The 19650-nt window shown below is 34.7% G+C and overlaps 1 protein-coding gene across 9 annotated transcripts in view; it reads right to left on the bottom strand.

Moving 5' to 3' along the window:
- Positions 1-19650, bottom strand: part of LOC561565 (neuropeptide FF receptor 2) — an 80315-nt gene that overhangs the window by 32710 nt on the left and 27955 nt on the right. For 4 of the 9 annotated variants that reach the window (XM_087253644.1, XM_087253646.1, XM_087253648.1 and 1 more), the window contains exon 2: positions 7867-8225. In XM_087253644.1, coding sequence (XP_087109770.1) covers positions 7867-8221 — 355 coding nt within the window. In that variant the 5' untranslated portion in view covers positions 8222-8225. Of the gene's footprint in view, positions 1-7866; positions 8226-14926; positions 15339-19650 lie in introns of those variants that run through there. The other 5 variants (XM_087253645.1, XM_087253641.1, XM_087253643.1 and 2 more) reach the window with 3 other exon arrangements.

The following is a 19650-nucleotide window of genomic DNA, read 5'->3' as shown; positions in this document are numbered from 1 at the left end:
TGCTTTCAACAACGATCTTAATTGTATTAACAAAGTTGTTGAATCATCAGCCTGGTGCAATGAGGTCTTAAATGAAGCAGAAAATCTGTAGCATTACTGATTCAAACAAATTTAGGCATAATATTATTAATGGAAGTATCTGCTAAAGATTACAGTGGGTGTTTTAAATGTGAGCTTAAAAGGGTCATAAAACACCAAAACACATTTGTTGAGATGTTGAGAGTCATATATATGTCCCATGCTGCTAAAAACACTATTAGGACACATATATTTTACTATAAAATAGTTTTTTTGCACTATTTTGATCAAATTTGTTCTTCTGGTTTGAAAATAGATGTTGAAATAATGTTACGGCCACGAGATTCTTGTGTTTATTTCAGTGAGCAGACTGAATGTCTGTACCAGCGGTTACAACATGACGGGCTCTATTTTGACGGTCCATGCGCAAACGTGTCAGAATCTACTTTTGCTAATATAAGGATAGAAAAATACAGTTTGCGCCATGGCGCATAATCTAAAAGGGTTGAGCTTATTTTATAAGGTATTTTATAAGGTTATAGGTGTTTTGAGAATAAACCAATCAGAGTCTGATCTCCCAATCCCTTTAAGAGCCAGTTGTGTCCCGCCATAAGCGCATTTGCTATTTACATGACGTAAAGTAAGTGTGAGTGAAAAAACTGAGCATTTCACTAGCAAGAAAACAGTTAAAAAGAGCATCCGCAGCGCGAGAATGAGAGACAAATTATTAACTTTCACTTTCAGTCTCGTGGATAGGGAAACCTTGTACGCACAGACATCAATTAGCCTATAGATAGCCTATAGATTCAGATCTAATTTCCAGCAAATGAATAAATGAACAATAAAAACGAAGTTTGTTCAAAAACCTGAGTTATATCCTTAAACACATGCTGTGCCCCATAGGGTCTGAAACCCGACAGGTGGGCAAATCTAAGCTTGTTGTTAATAAAAAAAATATTTAAAAAAATGTATGGATATAATAAATAATACGGCTAATAATCATAACATTATAAAAAAGCAAATTGTCACGAATAAACTGAAAAAGCCCCCCAAGATGAAGAAGGCATGAAGGCAGTGGTTTTTATATTTATGTAGGCTAGAAAATAATATGTTTTGTAATATTTTAATCCTTTATCTTTATATCCTATATATATCCTTATTATATCCTATACATATCCTTAATATTTTAATTATTTTTCATTTGTAAAGATATTTGCGTATTGCTTTTGTGTGTATTAAGCAGTGTGTAAACGAGGCGCACAATTAACACGCTCTGCGTGTTAGACCGGCTTTATTCTGGTCTATTGAAAAATCTATTATAGTTTTTCAAAATAGAAACGCGACAGCAATGCGCCTCAGATGACCTTCCTTTTTAGACCAGAATGTCTATGGGCGCACATATGAGCGCAAATGCATTTGCTATGTAAACAGTATGTGTTAGCATACACCCTAAAATGCTGGGTTATTTCAACCTAATTTAGGGTAAAATAATGACAAAACCGCTGTATTCATTTTAATTCTTAAATGCTGGGTTATTTCAACATAATTTAGGGTAAAATAATGACCAAATAAAACGCTGTGTTAATTTAAATTAAATTTGAAAGACCAAATTTAACCCAAAGTAAAATTTTTAAAGCAAATAAGCTGTGCCCAAAACACAACTTAAAAAAACATTTAGAAGACTCAAATCACGTTTTATTATTTTACATTATCTTTCTATATTTATGTACCTAGTGCAACAAACCAATCCTTTCCAGAACTTTGCAAGTTCTTTTATGCTAATGTTTTATGGAAAACAACAAATGCTTAAAATTCCCTGAATGTTTTCCTATTCCTTTGAAAAACAACAACATCAAACCACTGAGCAGAGTTTCCCAGCTACTGTCTTTGAAGTACTGCAGCATAATTTCTTCTGTTCATTTCTTTATCACAAAAACACGGTTCTTCCCATTAACCGATTCAGAGCTGTTAAGCTCTTGGAAGCACATCCAGGTGTGAGGATTAACTGAGAAGAACTTTGATTCATGAAAACTGCATTAGGTCCAAGGTGATTGATGGTGCCCTAGTGAAAGAACACTTGATAGGCTTCAAAGTAAGTAATGACTGCATGGAAACCAGATGAAAGAAATGAGAACACATAGCCACATATTGCTTCTCTCTCAAGAAGCCATTAGTAAAAAGATACTCCTTTTGTGCGAAAAAAGCACTTCTCCATTTAACAGCTTTCAATGCGATGTAGAAGAATGGACCAATTTGGATGTGTTAAAGAAGAGCTTGTTTACTGAGATTCACTTGAATACCTACAATTAGATTTATGATTCGTTCTATAAAGTTTAATATTGATTTTCTTGAAATGATATAAATGCGCATCAAGTACCTGTTTAAGAATATCAACAAAAATATACTACATAAGACAAAACTATTACACAATTTACTCATATAAACAATTTCCAAAATGTGGCTGTTTTGATTGCCTTGTGTTTTCAAAATTGTCTCCTTGCTGAGGAAACTTTTTTTGCCATCACTGAACAGAACATATTTCAGTGCTGCAAATATACATGTAAATATACTTTGTGCACTGCACAAAAAGACAAAATGGCCAAATATAATTACCATATATTGGCAAGTGGCTTCGGGAAATAATTCTGATCAGCTGTTCCTGTTGCATTTATCAGATAATTGTTCAGAACTGTGTCTTTAGCTTGGGTTTTGTTTTGTTTAAAACTCAAAGTCATTATTTAGTTTAATTATAAGTTTTCTTTTATGCTAACATTTCCCAGAGATGGGTTGCAGCTAGAAGGGTATCCGCTGCGTAAAAAAACTTGCTGGATAAGTTGGCGCCTCATTCTGCTGTGGTGACCCCGGATTAATAAAGGGACTAAGCCGACAAGAAAATGAATGAATAAATGTATTATGTTAACAATTATGTGAGAAGTTCATGATATAATTTTATTTGGTGTGTGTATTTTTAGGTAAAATGATATCGGATATTTTAAAACAAACGGTGACTGTTGCAATCATACACTGTAAATATACATTTGTTAAATAAATTAAATTGAATTGCACAAACTCATTGGCCTAATTAAAATAAGTCATTTTGACTTAATTTTATTAAGTATTTTTTCAGAGATGGGTTGCAGCTGGAAGGGTATACGCTGTGTAAAACGTGCTGGATAAGTTGGCGGTTCATTCCGCTGTGGTGACCCCTGATTAATAAAGGGACTAGGCTGAAAAGAAAATTAATGAATGAATGAATGTATTAAGTATTTACTTCTTACAAATATATTTAAAATATTCCTTATTACACATTTACTTAAACCATTTAAGTTTTGTTGATTTAACCCAAGCTGTAATACAAGTAGTTTTACAATTACATTTTTACAGAAATTAATCATTTTTAATTAAGTGCAGGGCATCATAGTGGCAAAGTGAGTAGCACGACTGCCACACAGCAAGAAGGTGGTTCGAGCCTCAGCTGGGTCAGTTGCCATTTCTTTGTGGAGTTTGCATGTTCTCTCCGTGTTGGCGTGGGTTTCCTCTGGGTGTTCTGGTTACACAAGTTTTACAATGTTTCCCAGAGATGGGTTGCGGCTGGAATGGCATCCACTGCGTAAAACATATGCCGGATAAGTCAGAGAAACATTTCATTGTGGCGACCCCAGATTAATAAAGGGACCAAGCCGGAAAAAAAAAAAAAAAAATTAATGAATGAATAATGTGCAAAAAAATACACAATAACATTTCATTCTTTTACATTTATTTTCCAGTCTGACATAAATGATGCTGGGAACTAGAAATGTGCATGATGAACTCATTCAGAGTTTTGAACTAAATTTTGATGTAACTTGTCTCTTCAAAGTACAATTAACTTTCATTAAAAATATAAGTCAAATGAACTCATTTCATTTAATGAATTGCACTGCTGGATTTTACAGTGTAGCCTTACAGTACATTTTGTATTTCTAGAAAAGGGATTAACAAAAATGAATGTCAAGCAAACACACATGCTGGTTTTACTGTTTGAAGTCAGCAAGTGAGAGATTTGCACGGTAGAGTCTAAAAAAGGACTTGTTATCAACTTGTGATGTGTTGTTAAGGGACTGTGAACAGCTGTGTGTTATAGTGTAACTTCCTTGTGTTCCTTGTCACTCTACACCTCCCCATTGCCTTACACTCATGGGTATGGCAATGTAGATGACTGGAACACAAGCTTGTATGCAGCTGTTTCACATATTGCTGCTTTCCAAACATCATTGTTGCTGAACTCTGACCTGCGAATTTGCGTCTAGTAAAGGCATGCTAGGCAGCATGGTGGTACAGTGGGTAGCACAATCACCTTACAGCAAGAAAGTCACATGGAAGGTAGTGTGGAGTTTGCAAGTTCTCCCAGTGTTTGAGTGGGTTTTTTTCTGGGTGCTCCAGTTTCCCCAACAGTCCGTAGTGTATGTGTTTGAATGAGTGTGTATGGGTGTTTCTCAGTGATGGGTTGCAGCTGGAAGGGCATCCGCTGCGTAAAACATGCTGGATAAGTTGGTGGTTCATTCCGCTGTGGCAACCCCTGATTAATAAAGGGACTAAGCCGAAAAGAAAATGAACGAATGAATGAATGAATGAATGATTAAATGAATGAATGAATAAAGCCATGTTACCAACAAGTCTGGAAACAAAACTACCTTACATTAATAAACCAAACCAATCCCATTAGGCATTCAGTTTTGGTTCTAAGCAAAGTGATGTCATATTGTTTAGGCCCCACCAACAGCAAATGACTGACAGTCTTAGTTATGTCAGTTTACATGCCAGCGCACTGGCCATGAGGCTATCAGCAAAGACAGAATATTTACTTTTAAAGTGATACACCCTAAAAAATATCTTCTAGACATGTCGCAAAAAAAAAAAAAAACATTTAACATATTTTAAATGATCTGTGCGATATTTTGAGCTAAAACTTGACAAAAATATTCTGGAAACACCCAAGCCTATTATATCCTGTAAAATGGGGCATAAAAGGTTTAAAACCCCTTTAAAAGGTTTTAAAATGTTTCAAAAACTGGATTAAAATACATTTTGCCAGGTTTCTCTTATTATTCTATTCTATTATTAAGAGTTATGCTTTGCTAAATGGATTTTTTTAAGCAGCACCACAGACTAACAAAGTCTGTGGCTTAAATATGTATAAATGTTACAGGTAAAAAGGTGTAAAGACACCTTCTACAGAAATGTTAAATATAATCTGCAAGTACTTAAATACCAATAAAAAAGTTCTGCAAATTGTGTGATGTGTTATTTTATTATTGCTTGTTCTGTGTGTCAGTAGGCAAAGCCTGCCAACCAGGTAAATTAGAAGCGATTAAGCATCATTTTATAAACATATTACTAGAATTACAGCTCATTAAAGCCATCAGACCAATGCTTCCATGCAGGTAGCAGTGAACCAATTCAATTTGTAAATGTTTCTTAGCCAGGTTTCAAAACAGTGACAATAAGAGGCCACATTTTCTGCAATAAAATTATTTTAATGATTAGGGTTATTAACTGATTAATAACAATATATTTATAAAATACAAAGACCCTAACATCTGCAGAATCTAACAAAGAATTTAAGTATATGTGTAGCAACTTGTGTTTGCATTGGTTCATTAAAGCAGTGGTTTCCAAAATGGGGGTCGTTTAGTGATTTCCAAAAATCACATTTATTTTATTAAACTATTAGAATTAATCTACAGATAAAAAAACATAGAATTTTATGTACGATATTACATCATCAAGATGGCGCCGAGCATGGCCCCCGTGTTGCGGGCTCCTCAGAAAGGAGGTGCACGCTTTGATGCAGTGGTGTGAGGAAAACTACCTCTCACTCAATATCAGCAAAACCAAGGAGCTGGTGGTGGACTTCAGGAAAGAGAAGAGAGATCACACCCCCATCACAATCAACGGGACACCAGTGGAGAGAGTCAGCACTTTCAAGTTTCTTGGAGTAAACATCGCTGAGGATTTGACAAAGACTGCCCACACAGACACAGTGCTGAGGAAGGCACAACAACGCCTCTTCCTCCTCAAGTGTCTTAGGAGGTCTGGAATGTGCCCCCACATCCTCTTTCTCTTTCTACACCTGCACTGTGGAGAGCATCCTGTCTGGCTGTAACACCACCTGCCTGGTATGGAAATTGTACCAGTAGCAATCGCAAAGGCCTACATAGAATTGTGCGAACTGCATACGTAGTAGGAGGTGAGCTTCCCTCCCTCCAGGACATCTACACTAGGTGGTGCATGAGGAAAGCCAAGAGAATTATCAGCGACTTCAGCCACCCAAGCCATAGATTTTTCTCTCTGCTACCCTCAGGCAGACGGTTCCGCAGCATCCGGTCACGCACTAGCACACAGACTCTTCCGTACCCCTCAATGCACACCATCAATATGTAGCATGCACTGCACTTCAACCAATCCATACTTAAAACAACACTGCCTACAACTATGTGGACACCTATTCATTGTACATATCACTGTCAATTTTACATTGTTCTGTTTTTTTTTTGGGAGTGTGCTGTTGTATTTTGCACTGTTTGTATTTTGCACTGTCTGTATTTTGTACTGTCTGGAGCCAGCACTTAAGCTTTTCACTCATCATAGCACATGTGCTGCTGATGATGTGACAATAAAAGTGATTTAATTTGATTTGATTTATGGCTCCACCCTAAACTTTCTGACACCTTTACAGCATATTAAAAATAAATTCAGGCCAAAACTAAACATAGAGGATTAAATTAAACAATAGAAATGAAAACAACGAATAGACTTGGGCCTATTGATATGTCTGCACGGTTTATATATTTATAACCACCTCAGAGGATATCGGGAATTGCGAGTCACTGGCATTGTTATTTTGGGAGTTGCGAGGTAAAAAGTTAAGGAAACCCTGCATTAAAGCAACCATTTATTTGTGTTTTATTTTCTTTCTTTTAAATAATTTTATTTTATATTCACCCATTATGTAATAACATAATTTAATAAAAGCATGCATGGCCATTTTGGGTTGATGGTTTTTTAATTATCATTTTAACTTTATTGTTATGACTCAACAGTTTTGGAAAATAGACACAAAACACTTTTTAAGTTAGATATTGGGGTGCTGCCCTGAATGGTACCTTTTTGTATCTCTATTTTAAAATTTATGATTGATTCTATGTACAGAATTGAATGTTTTTAACCTTTCAAAGTATAGTTATCGGTTTTGTACAACAGGTGCAAAATTGCACCTCCACTGTCCTTTTTTTCTGACATTAATGGCAACAGGTACAAATTTTTTCTGACACTGAAGGCATAGTTGTTATAAGTAAAGATAAGAAAATGTCTCCAGTTCAATGATTTTATTGTCACTAGACAATGTTGTGAAGCAGTAATTTTCCAATCCCATAGTTTGTGACATTTACAATACAATACCACTTGCTGGATTTGTGATGGTCAGACTGAGTGAGCATTGAATCATTTTCAATAAAGATAATAATACATCTATATTTGCTTCTCCTCCTAATTCCACTCTATACTGCCTTCTAAAAGTATTTTCTGACAGGGTCTTATTATGTTATTTATCTGGAATGGAGAGTGGACTCTAACACAATCATTACAGTAAAGGAGTTTTATTTTGATGATAATTATCTACGATGAAAATTGCAGCAGATGTAATTGGGCACTATCAACGATGCCAAAAAATAATATTTAAGGCAAATATAAACATTACATATATTTAACATCACATTTTTATCTGAGTGAAATTTTTAATGATCAATTACTGCAGTTTGAATAATAATAAAAAAAAAGCATCTATAGCACACTAAAAAAAGCTCTTACCTGTGATAATGTTGTCCACTAATGTTGTTGGCATGCAGAAGATGCCAACCAGCAGGTCACTGATGGCCAGGTTAAGAATAAAGAGATTAGTGACTGTACGCATGTTCTTGCTCCTTAACACAATGAAGCACACCACTCCGTTGCCCATCATGCACACGATAAAGATGAGGAGGTAGGACACAATGAAGATAGCGGACACAAAGGGCTCGTGTAGATAGAAGTCCACATAGGTAATATTTGTATAATAATTTGGACGAAAGGTGGAACGGTTCACTGAGATGTTTTGGCCATTCTCCAAAGGGGAGTAAAGTGGAGGTGACCCAGTGGAGTTGAGATCCAGGAGTGTCACTGCCATTTTCCTGAGGAAAGAGAGAAAAGAAATGCTCTATTTTAATGATCTAGGTGCAAAGTCTAAAGTGCATTGCGCAAAAGCATTGAGGGTGTGTCCAAAACCACTTTTGCTATTTTAAAGATGGAAAAATATGCATGGCGCATTTGCTATTTACATGGTGGAATTTGTTAGTGGAAAATGCTTGACTAGCGAGAAAACAGTTTAACAGAGCATCTGCAGAACGAAGATAAAGAACGAGCCTCCTCCATTCACTTTCTTTGTTTTCTTTTTATTTTACTTTTACTCTTTACTTTACTCCTTTACTTTGGTGGAGTAAGGAAACAGTGTTGCACTCACTCCACTGAAGACATCCATCAGCCTACATATTTAATTTTGTTTGTTAAGCACAAAGATTTGTTGCAAAACTATTTCTAATTTTAGCTCTAATTTCCAGCAAATGAATAAATGAACATAATAACGGAGTGTGGTGAAAAAGTTATATCCAAGCACACGTCCCATTATTATGCCTCATATGGGGATGCATATGTCTTAGAAACCCAACAGGATGACAAATCTAAACTTGTTTTTATTAAAACTAATATAAATATGCATATAAGAAATAATAATGCTAATAATAATAATAACATTATACAAATGCAAATTGTCATGAATTAACTGAAACCCCTTCCCCACACTACCTAACGCCCTCAAAACCCCCTTGAGGTGAAGAAGGGGTGGAAGCAGTGGTTTTTATATTTGTGTAGAAAATACTAATTTTTGTAACAATTTTAATCCTTTAATTTTTTCATATGTAAAGATATTTGTGCATTGCTGTACATCCTGTGTGTATTAAGCTATGTAAAAGCGTTTTTGACCAGCACTTCTAACGTGCTCTGCACTGGCCTTTAAACCAGTTTTTGGTTGGTCAACGGCGCAATCTATTTCAGTTCTACTTCAATGAGCCAACAATGCGCCTTAACACACCTCCTTTATAGTCTGGCACACCCAGTCCACAAAGTGGTGCAAATGGATTTGCTATTTAAGCAACGTAGCACAAAACATGAAAATTAGGGTTGCACTGGTCTGAAAACAGCATCAAATCGTGCCAAACACGTCTTGTCCCTTTTTGCGCTGAGTGTATGATAGGGCGCTGAGTGTTTCTTGGAGTGAAATATAAATGTGACTTGTCAACAGTTAGATGTTCGATTATGGTTTAATCACAGGCTATTTTAAAGGGACAGTACACCCAAATATTCCCTTTATTCTACATTTACTTAACCTCATATTGTCTTATACCTGCATGAGTTGCTGTCTTTATTTAAATAATAATAAAAAAAAAATTCAAAGATTTTTTTAAAAATCCTTTTTTAACTGACAGTTGAGAGGCTTTGACTTCCTCAATGGCTACTAAAACTATACTGTGGAAGTCACTGACTCCCACTAACTGGTAACCAGGATTTTTCTCATCTTTAAAATCTGAAAAAGAGACTGATCCAAATACAAACTACAGATAAAAAGTGGAGGCTGAGTAAACAATTATCCCTGTCAACTGTTTCAACTATTACCTCAAATCCAAATACTTTTCATTAAAAAAATGGTAACACTTTACAATAACAGTATGTGAACACTGATGCATTAATATATAATCCAAACATTACTTTATTATAATATAATGATGATTTATAGGGCTATTTATATTTACGCTTAAGCTAAGATGTACAATTTGAGGTACAATTACATCATGACTTTACTTGGAGGGGCACATCATCCTTGACTATCCATGAACTCCTCTGTTTTAACTGTTGATGTTGACAGAACACTTTTCTATTGTGTAAACACACTAGATGGACATGCATAAGGAGTTCATAGGTAGTTAAGAATGGGTTAATGATGATGTGCTCCTTTGAGTAAAGTCATTACAGTAGTTATAAATAAACATATGAGTTCATGATGGTTAAATTAAGCATAAACTAATGTGGTAATTAATACATTAAATGACAAATAGTCATGTACTTACAAGTAATCAAGGTATAGCTTTTATTCCCACATGAACTTAAGTGACTCGTGTTTTAGCTAAAGTTCATGATTAGTGCATACATCATCATTCTCATCATTAGTCCATGATAAAGTAATGTTTATTTTACACATTAATACATCAGTATTCATGTACTGCTATTGACGAAGTGCAACCAAAAAAAAAATCAAACCTACAAACCAGCAAAAAAAGTGGCCAGTAGCTTGATTTTTTTAGAAAATGGTACAACCCTCTGTCACATGGTTCACATTAATTTAAGAAGAATAGTTCCACCACTTTAATATCCTCTGTCACATTGCAACAAGGTGCAATCAAGTATCATTATTTTAATGATCTAAAAGATGTGTGCAGATCCACGCTCAGTTTCATGCACAATACCATGCATTAGCATGCAGAGAGCTTTACATGTTATAAATCCTATTCAATTATCTGACCCACTGGCTCTCAACGACATTGCACTGACACACACATTTCAAGCCTTGGCTAATGAGGTGATGACCTGAAACGTGTTTGATTTAGGAGACATGCAAAATACATGTTGGGGGGTTTTAGGATAGTAGTAAAGAACCATCTATCTAACCGAGAACTCAAGTGTTATTTGTGTTTGTTAAGGCTAAAAGGGGAGGCAATGAATTATTGAAACTGTAGTCACATCCTGTAAGAAAAATTTCATTATGAGAAGTCACACAGAGTACTGCTAAAGAGTGTGTTTGGTTATGAACTTGAATCAATGTGGGAAGCAAAGACTTTAAAGCTTAAGGCGAGATAATGTATGCAGAATGAAAATATAAAACATAAAAACTAAAATATTAAAACATTGGATACAATAAGCTCACTCTTATGCACTCATTTATGCAGTCCACCCGATTTATAGTATAAAAGCTGTCTTCTTTTATGCTTCACAGAATAGAGTAATTGGTAAGGTAAAAATACCTCCAGTGTGAAAGTGCCCTTGCTGAAAATTCAGTATGCACTAAAAAGATATGAAAGAGATGAGAGAAATGAGGTGTGCGAGTTCAAGTTGGTTTATGAGTTGACAGCACATTACAGATGTTTTTTTAAATTGAATTTTTAGTATAATGCTAGAAACTAAATGCTGAACCATATTAGATCGTGCTCTTTGGACAGAGATGTCAGATTGTAAGACAGATGGTGTATATATATATATATATATATATATATATATATATATATATATATATATATATATATATATACCATCTGTCATGTAATCTGACATCTCTGTCCAAAGAGCACGATTTAATATGCTTATATAATATATATGCATTATATGCTAATAATACATATTTTATATATATTATCAGCCCCCTTTTGAATGTTTCTTTCTTTTTTAACTATTTCCCAAACGGTGCTTAACAGAGCAAGGAAATTTTCACTGTATGTCTCATAATATTTTTTCTTTTGGAGAAAGTCTTATTTGTACTACTACAGCCGGAATAAAAGCAGTTTTAAATTTTTTTAAACCATTTTAGGGTCAAAATTATTAGCCCCTTTAGCCTATATTTTTTGGATAGTCTACAGAACAAACCATCATTATACAATAACTTGCCTAATTACCCTAACCTGCCTAGTTTACCCAAATAACCTAGTTAAGCTTTTAAATGTCAGTTTAAGCTGTATAGAAGTGTCTTGAAAAATATCTAGTAAAATATTATTGACTGTCATCATGGCAAAGATAAAATAAATCAGTTATTCAAAATTAGTTATTAAAACTATTATGTTTAGAAATGTGTTGAAAAAATCTGCTCTCCGTTAAACAGAAATTGGGGGAAAAATGAATGAATGAATGAAAAATAATAATAATACCAATAATAATAATAATAATACCAATAATAAAAATAATAATAATAATAACAACAATATTAATAATACTACCAATAATAATAATAACAACAACAACAATTAAATTAGTAATATAAAATGTAAAGGTACCACATTGCCATCCTGTAAAACCTGAAACATTAGCAGCATATTATATATGCTACATTTCTAACATCTGTGGTTTCTTTCTTTTAGATACATTTTTACACTGCATATTTCTTCCTCTGATTTGAAAAGACATATAAATCATTAGAGAGTATAATGGCACAGAATGTGGCTAAAACAGAAATCACAGAGCTGCTAATGCGCTTTAATGGCAGTCTTAGTCATGATCATTTATAAAGTATGTTGTATTTGAATTGGGCAGCATTATCCACACCTAACCCGCCTGCATTGTGCTCCCGCTTCATTATCTGACTTAATAACATTTAATCCCCTTACATATTTTTTCCCTCCATGAGGTTCAGTTGTAGTGCATACAATGCAGATTTGCTTTTAAAACAAAAAATTTTGCCAGGAACAAGTAAAATAATTTGCATACTGTATATTACTAATCCAATTAATCCGGCTTTCTCAGGATTATAAAGCAATATTGGAAGTGTGCTGACATTGCTTATGCGTGCTGCACTGAGTACCTCATGCTTTCTTGGTGCCAGTCAGGAGTTCACATCTACTTAATAGCTCAATAACACTCATCCATAACGCATGAAGACTCGCACATACTGGAGGGATGGCAAGAGACGGGATCTGACAAGATTAACAACGTTTTGTCAATTTGCAAAGCTGCTCACAGGTTGCTTGGTATTTTTGTCCCTTTGTGGCTCTGTGCTGGCTTTAAGGGGAATGTAAGCGGAGACAACTGAGCATCTATGATAAACTGTGGACAAGACCGCTCTTTCAAAAGCAGCTTGTGGGAATAACTTATTCTTCATTCAATAACTCTGCTGAGAAGGTTTGAAATAGAAAACTATATTAAACAGAGATTCTTAAGAGAATTTGCGGCTGTATTTATTTCAAAGCCCACTATGTGTAATAGGTTTCATATAAATTCAATTTCTCATTCAGTCTGAAGATTTGTATTAAAGCTGAATTATAAGTCTGCACATATAAGCATCTATTTTCAGGCTACCATGGTATCATTTAAAAAGTTTTCTCACCCATGCTGTGAGCACATGGGAATAGCAAATATAAGCTGAAGTCAGCTAATCCTACCACCTACTTTTTCAATAACATCATCAGAAAAAGCATCAACTTATGCGAAAAGCTTTCTAAGAATAAACTCACTTTATTGTATGTGTGTGTGTGTGTGTGTGTGTGTGTGTGTATTCAGTAATTTCATTGGTGTATACAGTAATGTGTGAAAAACATGTAGTAAAGTGGTTAAATGAAAACAAGTGTTACAGTAGACACTTTAATATTTATCTTATTCTTTATCTCACACATGCAGTTCCATGAGAGAAGAAATATTTAGCAAGTGAGCCTAATCCAGTCTGGCACATCTTGTGGGAAGCGCTCTATTATTTGAAAAATTCTAGTAATATTTTTAATAATACAATTACATCCTAGAGCACCTTTTAAAAATGTCTTTTGCAAGGTCTCTAAAGACAGATCACACAAAAAACAGGGACAATTTCACTCAAAAACGTTGAGCTGACAATGCACTGTTTGACCAAGTCACTGAATCCACACTTATCTTTGTTATATATAATTATTAAAATCACTAAAACACACATTATTTTAAAGTCACAATTAATGTGCAAGAAAAGCTAATTTTTGCCTTTTTATGCAGTGATGATAATTCTATTTTCTGACAAATTATAAACAGTCACCGTGGTGATGGCATGTCATGGGAACATTAACTGAATCTGCAAGGTGCTCCAAACAGGCCAACTAGTAACAGCACACAATCCTTTGAATAATTAAGCACATGAGAAGTATTGTGTCACTTATGTAAACCATCGATTATTCAGTTTTTTAATTACTGTCTCCACAAATTAATGAATAGATGTTTAATAGCTATAATATCAATATAACTATTTATTATCTACGACAGACAGACAGACATAGATAGACAGACATAGATAGATAGATAGATAGATAGATAGATAGATAGATAGATAGATAGATAGATAGATAGATAGATAGATAGATAGATAGATAGATAGATAGATAGATAGATAGATAGATAGATAGATAGATAGATAGATAGATAGATAGAGGAGGGTAACAAATAATGCCCTTAAACAACTTGTAAAGGTGTCATATCATCATTCAGATCTTACGCGCTTGAAGAATTGTTTTGATTTTTAACCTATAATATAGCTATGTATTTACCCTTGTAGCTTTTTGACTCGCACTGGGATGTGCTGTCCCCTGCTGGCTTGAGGAACAATGACCCACCATAGCCTATGCCGAAAGTCTAGGCTACTGAAGGTGAACGCGTTGAACATCATCATACAGTCGAAATGAAGACACGAACTTCAGCTCGAAACAGAAGTGTGCTCTTATTGAAACTCACTGATTTAATCAAGAGCGCACTTCAAAGACTAAAAAAACTGACGTTAACGACTTAATAGCATGATTAAAGATATGTAAAGTATGCAAACCTAGAACGCAATTTAATTACGATAATAATAGCCTATATAAAATTGCGTCATTTTATATTAACGCTTAAAATATATAATCTCTTACTGTATTATATTATTGTAGTGGGAAAAGATTAAATTGACTTCAAATTCAAACTCACATCAGGTGAAGTAAATAAAATAAATGTTGATTAATCTTTCATACTGTCATAAATTTCATGTCACGTAATCCTTCGAAATAACACAAACAATGCAAAAATCTCTTACCTTTTATTAGACAAACCTTCCCGGACTTGGTTTACAATAGTTTTTCTCTTCTTTCAGGTAAATTTTGCTCACAGCAAGGAAAGATCCACAACAGATGTGCACACTGGTGTCTTTTTTTTCGTAGTAAACTTGTGCTGTTTACCCGCTGCGCGCTGTTTAGTAAACTGCTTCTAGTGCTGCGCGCGCCGCGCTCCTACTGTTAAAACCAGACGAAGAGATTCCCGCTCTGCTGCTGCTGCTGCTGAGAGAAGAACAGAGGAGGAGAAACAAACTACACACGAGCTGCGACTTCACTCAAGGCTCTACAGATGAGGTGGCACTGGCGATCAGCCGTCCACATTCCGTCTACGGAGGAAAAATATCCATGCTCCCTCCTGCAAACTCATTTTAAAAAATGAATGATCACCATGGTAACTTTAATAGACCCTCGTGGACTTTCTTCTTTAATAGACCCACCAATTTAACAAATTATATTAGATTTATATAATAGCCTACAGTGAAGTTTTTTTTAGGTTTCATAATATTATTCATATATTCAGATGGTATTTTGTGACTTAGCCTATTGAAATAGCTGACTCTGGGATTAAATCTGTTATTATTATTATTATTATTATTATTATTATTACCTATATGAATTTCATTCTTTTTAAGACACATTCAAATGTTTCAAAGTTTTAGTCCATCCAACAATGAAAATTCTGTCATTTCATCCCTTATGCCATTCCAATAGGATTATTGTTAAATTAAGGTACTTTAGTCAAAATCTGAATCTATCTATCTATCTATCTATCTATCTATCTATCTATCTATCTATCTATCTATCTATCTATCTATCTATCTATCTGTCTGTCTGTCTGTCTGTCTGTCTGTCTGTCTGTCTGTCTGTCTGTCTGTCTGTCTGTCTGTCTGTCTGTCTGTCTGTCTGTCTGTCTGTCTATCTGTCTGTCTGTCTGTCTGTCTGTTTGTGGTAAAAGGGATAATAAATAATGGTTGTATTGATATTATAGCTAATAAACATTTATCAAGTAATTTGTGAAGACAGTAAAAAAAATTTAAAGTTCATAATCAGTTGCGCACAAATTGTCCACAGTACATCTTTCTCTCCTTATGTCTGTCTATTTACTTTGAACCAATTATTCAAAATGCAAAATACTCATAGTGAAACATCCCTTTACCAATGATCTTCACTCTTATGGTCATGGTCAACTGTATGAGTGCCTTATCATTCATTTCTAATAACTGATTTTTTTTTGCCATGATGACAGTAAATAATATTTTTAGATATTTTTCAAAACACTTCTATGCAGCTTAAAGTGACATTTAAAGGCTTAACTAGGTTAATTAGGTTAACTAGGCAGGTTAGGGTAATTAGGCAAGTTATTGTACAACGATGGTTTGTTCTGTAGACTATCAAAATAATTATATAGCTTAAAGGTGCTAATAATTTTGACCTTAAATTCATAACTGCTTTTATTCTAGCCGAAATAAAACAAATAAGACTTTCTCCAGAAGAAAAAAAATATTATCAGACATACTGTGAATCATTAAGCAAATATAATAGATTAAGGATAAAAGTTAAATATACATCTTTTTTTGTTTTCTAGGAAATTCAGGTAATTAATGAAAAACAGTGCTAGTATAAATAAGTTGGTCTGGAGTGCTGACATATAGGGTAACTTATTCATCACATTATCCCTTCCATTTAGTATCTCTTGCCTGATGTATAGCTCAGTCACTATTATTCTGCTTTGTCTTTGATTTTTTGAGGCTGCCATTTAACAACCAGTTACTCGGCGGATGTCTTTCCAGCCACAATTCAGCACTTTGAAACACTCATACACAAGCTGATTCACGCATACACACACATGCAATACAGCCAATTTAGTTGATCGTTTATTCATTCACTTTCCTTCATCTTAGTCTCTTCATTCATCAAGGGTCAACACAGCGGAATGAGCCACCAACTTATCCAGCATACAGTATGCTTTACACAGCAGAAGCCCTTCCAGTTGCAACCCAGAACTGGGAAACACCCATACAATCTCAAATACACACACATACACTACTGCCAATTTATTCAATTCACCTATAGTGCATGTCTTTGGTTTGTGGGGGAAATCGGAGAACCAGGAGGAAACCAACGCGAAGACAGGTTTAAGACCCAGCTGGGACTCAAACCAGAGACCTTCTTGCTGTGAGGCGACCATGCTAACCACTGAGCCGCCATGTTGCCCCTAATTTAGTTGATCCAATTCATCTATGGCACAAATCTTTGAACTGAGAGGAAAAATCTGGAGAAAACTCATGCAAATACATGGAGAACAGGCAAACTCCACACAGAAATGCTTCCTGGCCCAGCGACCTTCTTGCTATGAGGTTGAGGTGACAGCGCCTGATTATTAGAGGAATCAGATTGTGTGTATATAGAGGTAGAAACGTCCAATTTGTTGACATTCTCATGCTAACTATTATAAATATATATAAAAGAAACAGCTGAAGGTTTTTCTACAAGAGTGAAAATGCACTGTAAATTATGTGCTTTGTTGGAGCTTTCAAAAAGTTTTTTCTACAGCCCATCAAGTACGTCCTGTGTCATTTTTAAGGACAAATATTCTAGAGGACTGATATTTTGTAGTACACAGTCTCAAACGCACACCTTCGTTTTTCTTTCCTGCCTTACTCATTTCACACAATACCCAGCAAGCTTGGACAAGAAAATATGCACAATCTGCTTCCAAACCCACATAAAACATATGCTAATTCTTTGCAGAACAGTTCTGCAGGCTGGAATACTGCCACTTGTGTATGTGCCTCACATGTTCTTTTAAAACATCAAAATCAGACACATTGCCCTTTTCCCTGCTATATATGGAACGTATTTCGATTCTGAAATCAGAATATTTTCACCAAAAGCACACATACTGTATACAATAACACCAACGTTTACATTATATATAGAAGAAAGAAAGAAAGAAAGAAAGAAAGAAAAAAAGAAAGAAAGAAACAAAGAAAATGTCTTCCTCTTGTTAAAATGTATTAGTCCATGACTCTCATGTCCTTTTCTCTATTTGCAGTGTCTTCACAGTGTTTGCTAGTACTGTGAAAATTCCTTTTTTCACTTTAGACATCCTGAATTGTTTCTCAATGCCACCCACTTGCAACTAACTACACTGAATTTTCACTACTTTAGTTTTTACTGAATTTTTGAACATTTTTTTGCTTCTCTTGATTTTCCACCTTAGAATTTTAAAGTTCTTCATTTTTGTCAAAATTGAGTTATTGACATATTCTTATTAAATGACATCTTATCTACATTGTTTTTTTGTAAGTTGTTTACATTTTAGGACTTTTTATTTAAAAAACAAATGTTACACACATACTGTTTGCTATGGAATGCAAAAACTTGAAAGCTCAATATCTCAAAATCATTCAGAACACAGATAGAACCTAGTTATAGGCAAGTTATAGAAAGAAGTCCAAGGTGACGATTTTTCTATAACATATAAATTTGGGTGTTCTCGTTTATGGACCTTTCTCATTAGTTATTTTGTTAGATAAGCTCCAGGTTTGGCTTCAGTACTGACTAATGTTTATGCACAAATATAATATTGTATAGGTTTCTATTAAAAATATTATTTTAAAAGATAAATTTGTGAGGGGTACTTATTTATGCTGAGCACTGTATCATAAAATGTCTCTGGAAACAGCCTAGACAGTAATTAAAGTGCTGTTTGTGGATGAAGAGGAAGAACAAAAAGTGTCTTGGCAGAACATGTCTATTATGGTTTGTACTTTCACCAGACACAGGAAAATTGTCCCAGGGACTGGAAATGGCAGATTGTGCAGAGATCCATGAGGCAATCCAGTATCTATTAATAGGATGGTTAAGAGACTGTGGATATATAGAGGTGGATATATACAGTATATATAGTGGATATATTAATGTCTACCCCTACCCCAAACCTAAACCCAGCCGCCACAGTAATGTAAAAACAGATCTGGATCTGGAGTCTTCTCTATTAGTATAGCAGATTAACCATGATAATTATTTATATTACTTATTAAATTTCCATTAATTGTATTTTATTAACGTCTACCCCAACCCTAAACGTCACAGTAATGTAAAAACAGATCTGCATCTGGAGTCTTCTCTAGTATAGCTGATTAACCATGTGGATGGATGATAACAGCCTTTTGAGGCAACCAGTAGGTGCAGAAGGCCCCTAGTGGCCCATATCTATCAGCTGATAACCACAGGTAACGCCCATTTAATCAAGTGATAACATTCGAAGCTAGTGTTTTTGGATGGGACTTCATCAATGAAACAAGTCAAGATTGAAGAGGGGAACAGAAACACTAGTTTAGAGAAAGGTATCTGTTTGATTCTAGGCACAGACACGGTATAATGATCAGCTGCAGAATTAATTTGAATCACCAGTTTGTGATTCATGCTCTGCAAAAAACACTTTGAAAACCTACTCCTAACTTGGGGGAGAAATGCAATTAAATAGCCAGGGCTTATTGAGCATCACATTATAAAAGAGAACAGATTTTTGCAGAAGGAAAAGAGAAAAAGTTCAATGATAAAGACTCCTATAATAATGCAGGAAAAGTGATGACAATGTTTTTGCTGAAGACTTTTGTGCTGAAGTGAGATTTGTTAATTGAAGAACGTTAGTCACAACATAACATAAAAATGGTCTAATAGCATATAGTCAGTGATT

The sequence above is a fragment of the Danio rerio genome, chromosome 5, assembly GCF_052040795.2.
Source record: "Danio rerio strain M-AB ecotype USA chromosome 5, GRCz13ab, whole genome shotgun sequence".
Lineage (NCBI taxonomy): Eukaryota > Metazoa > Chordata > Actinopteri > Cypriniformes > Danionidae > Danio > Danio rerio.
Note: the sequence above shows the minus strand (reverse complement) of the source record. Positions and strands in the feature narration are given on the sequence as shown.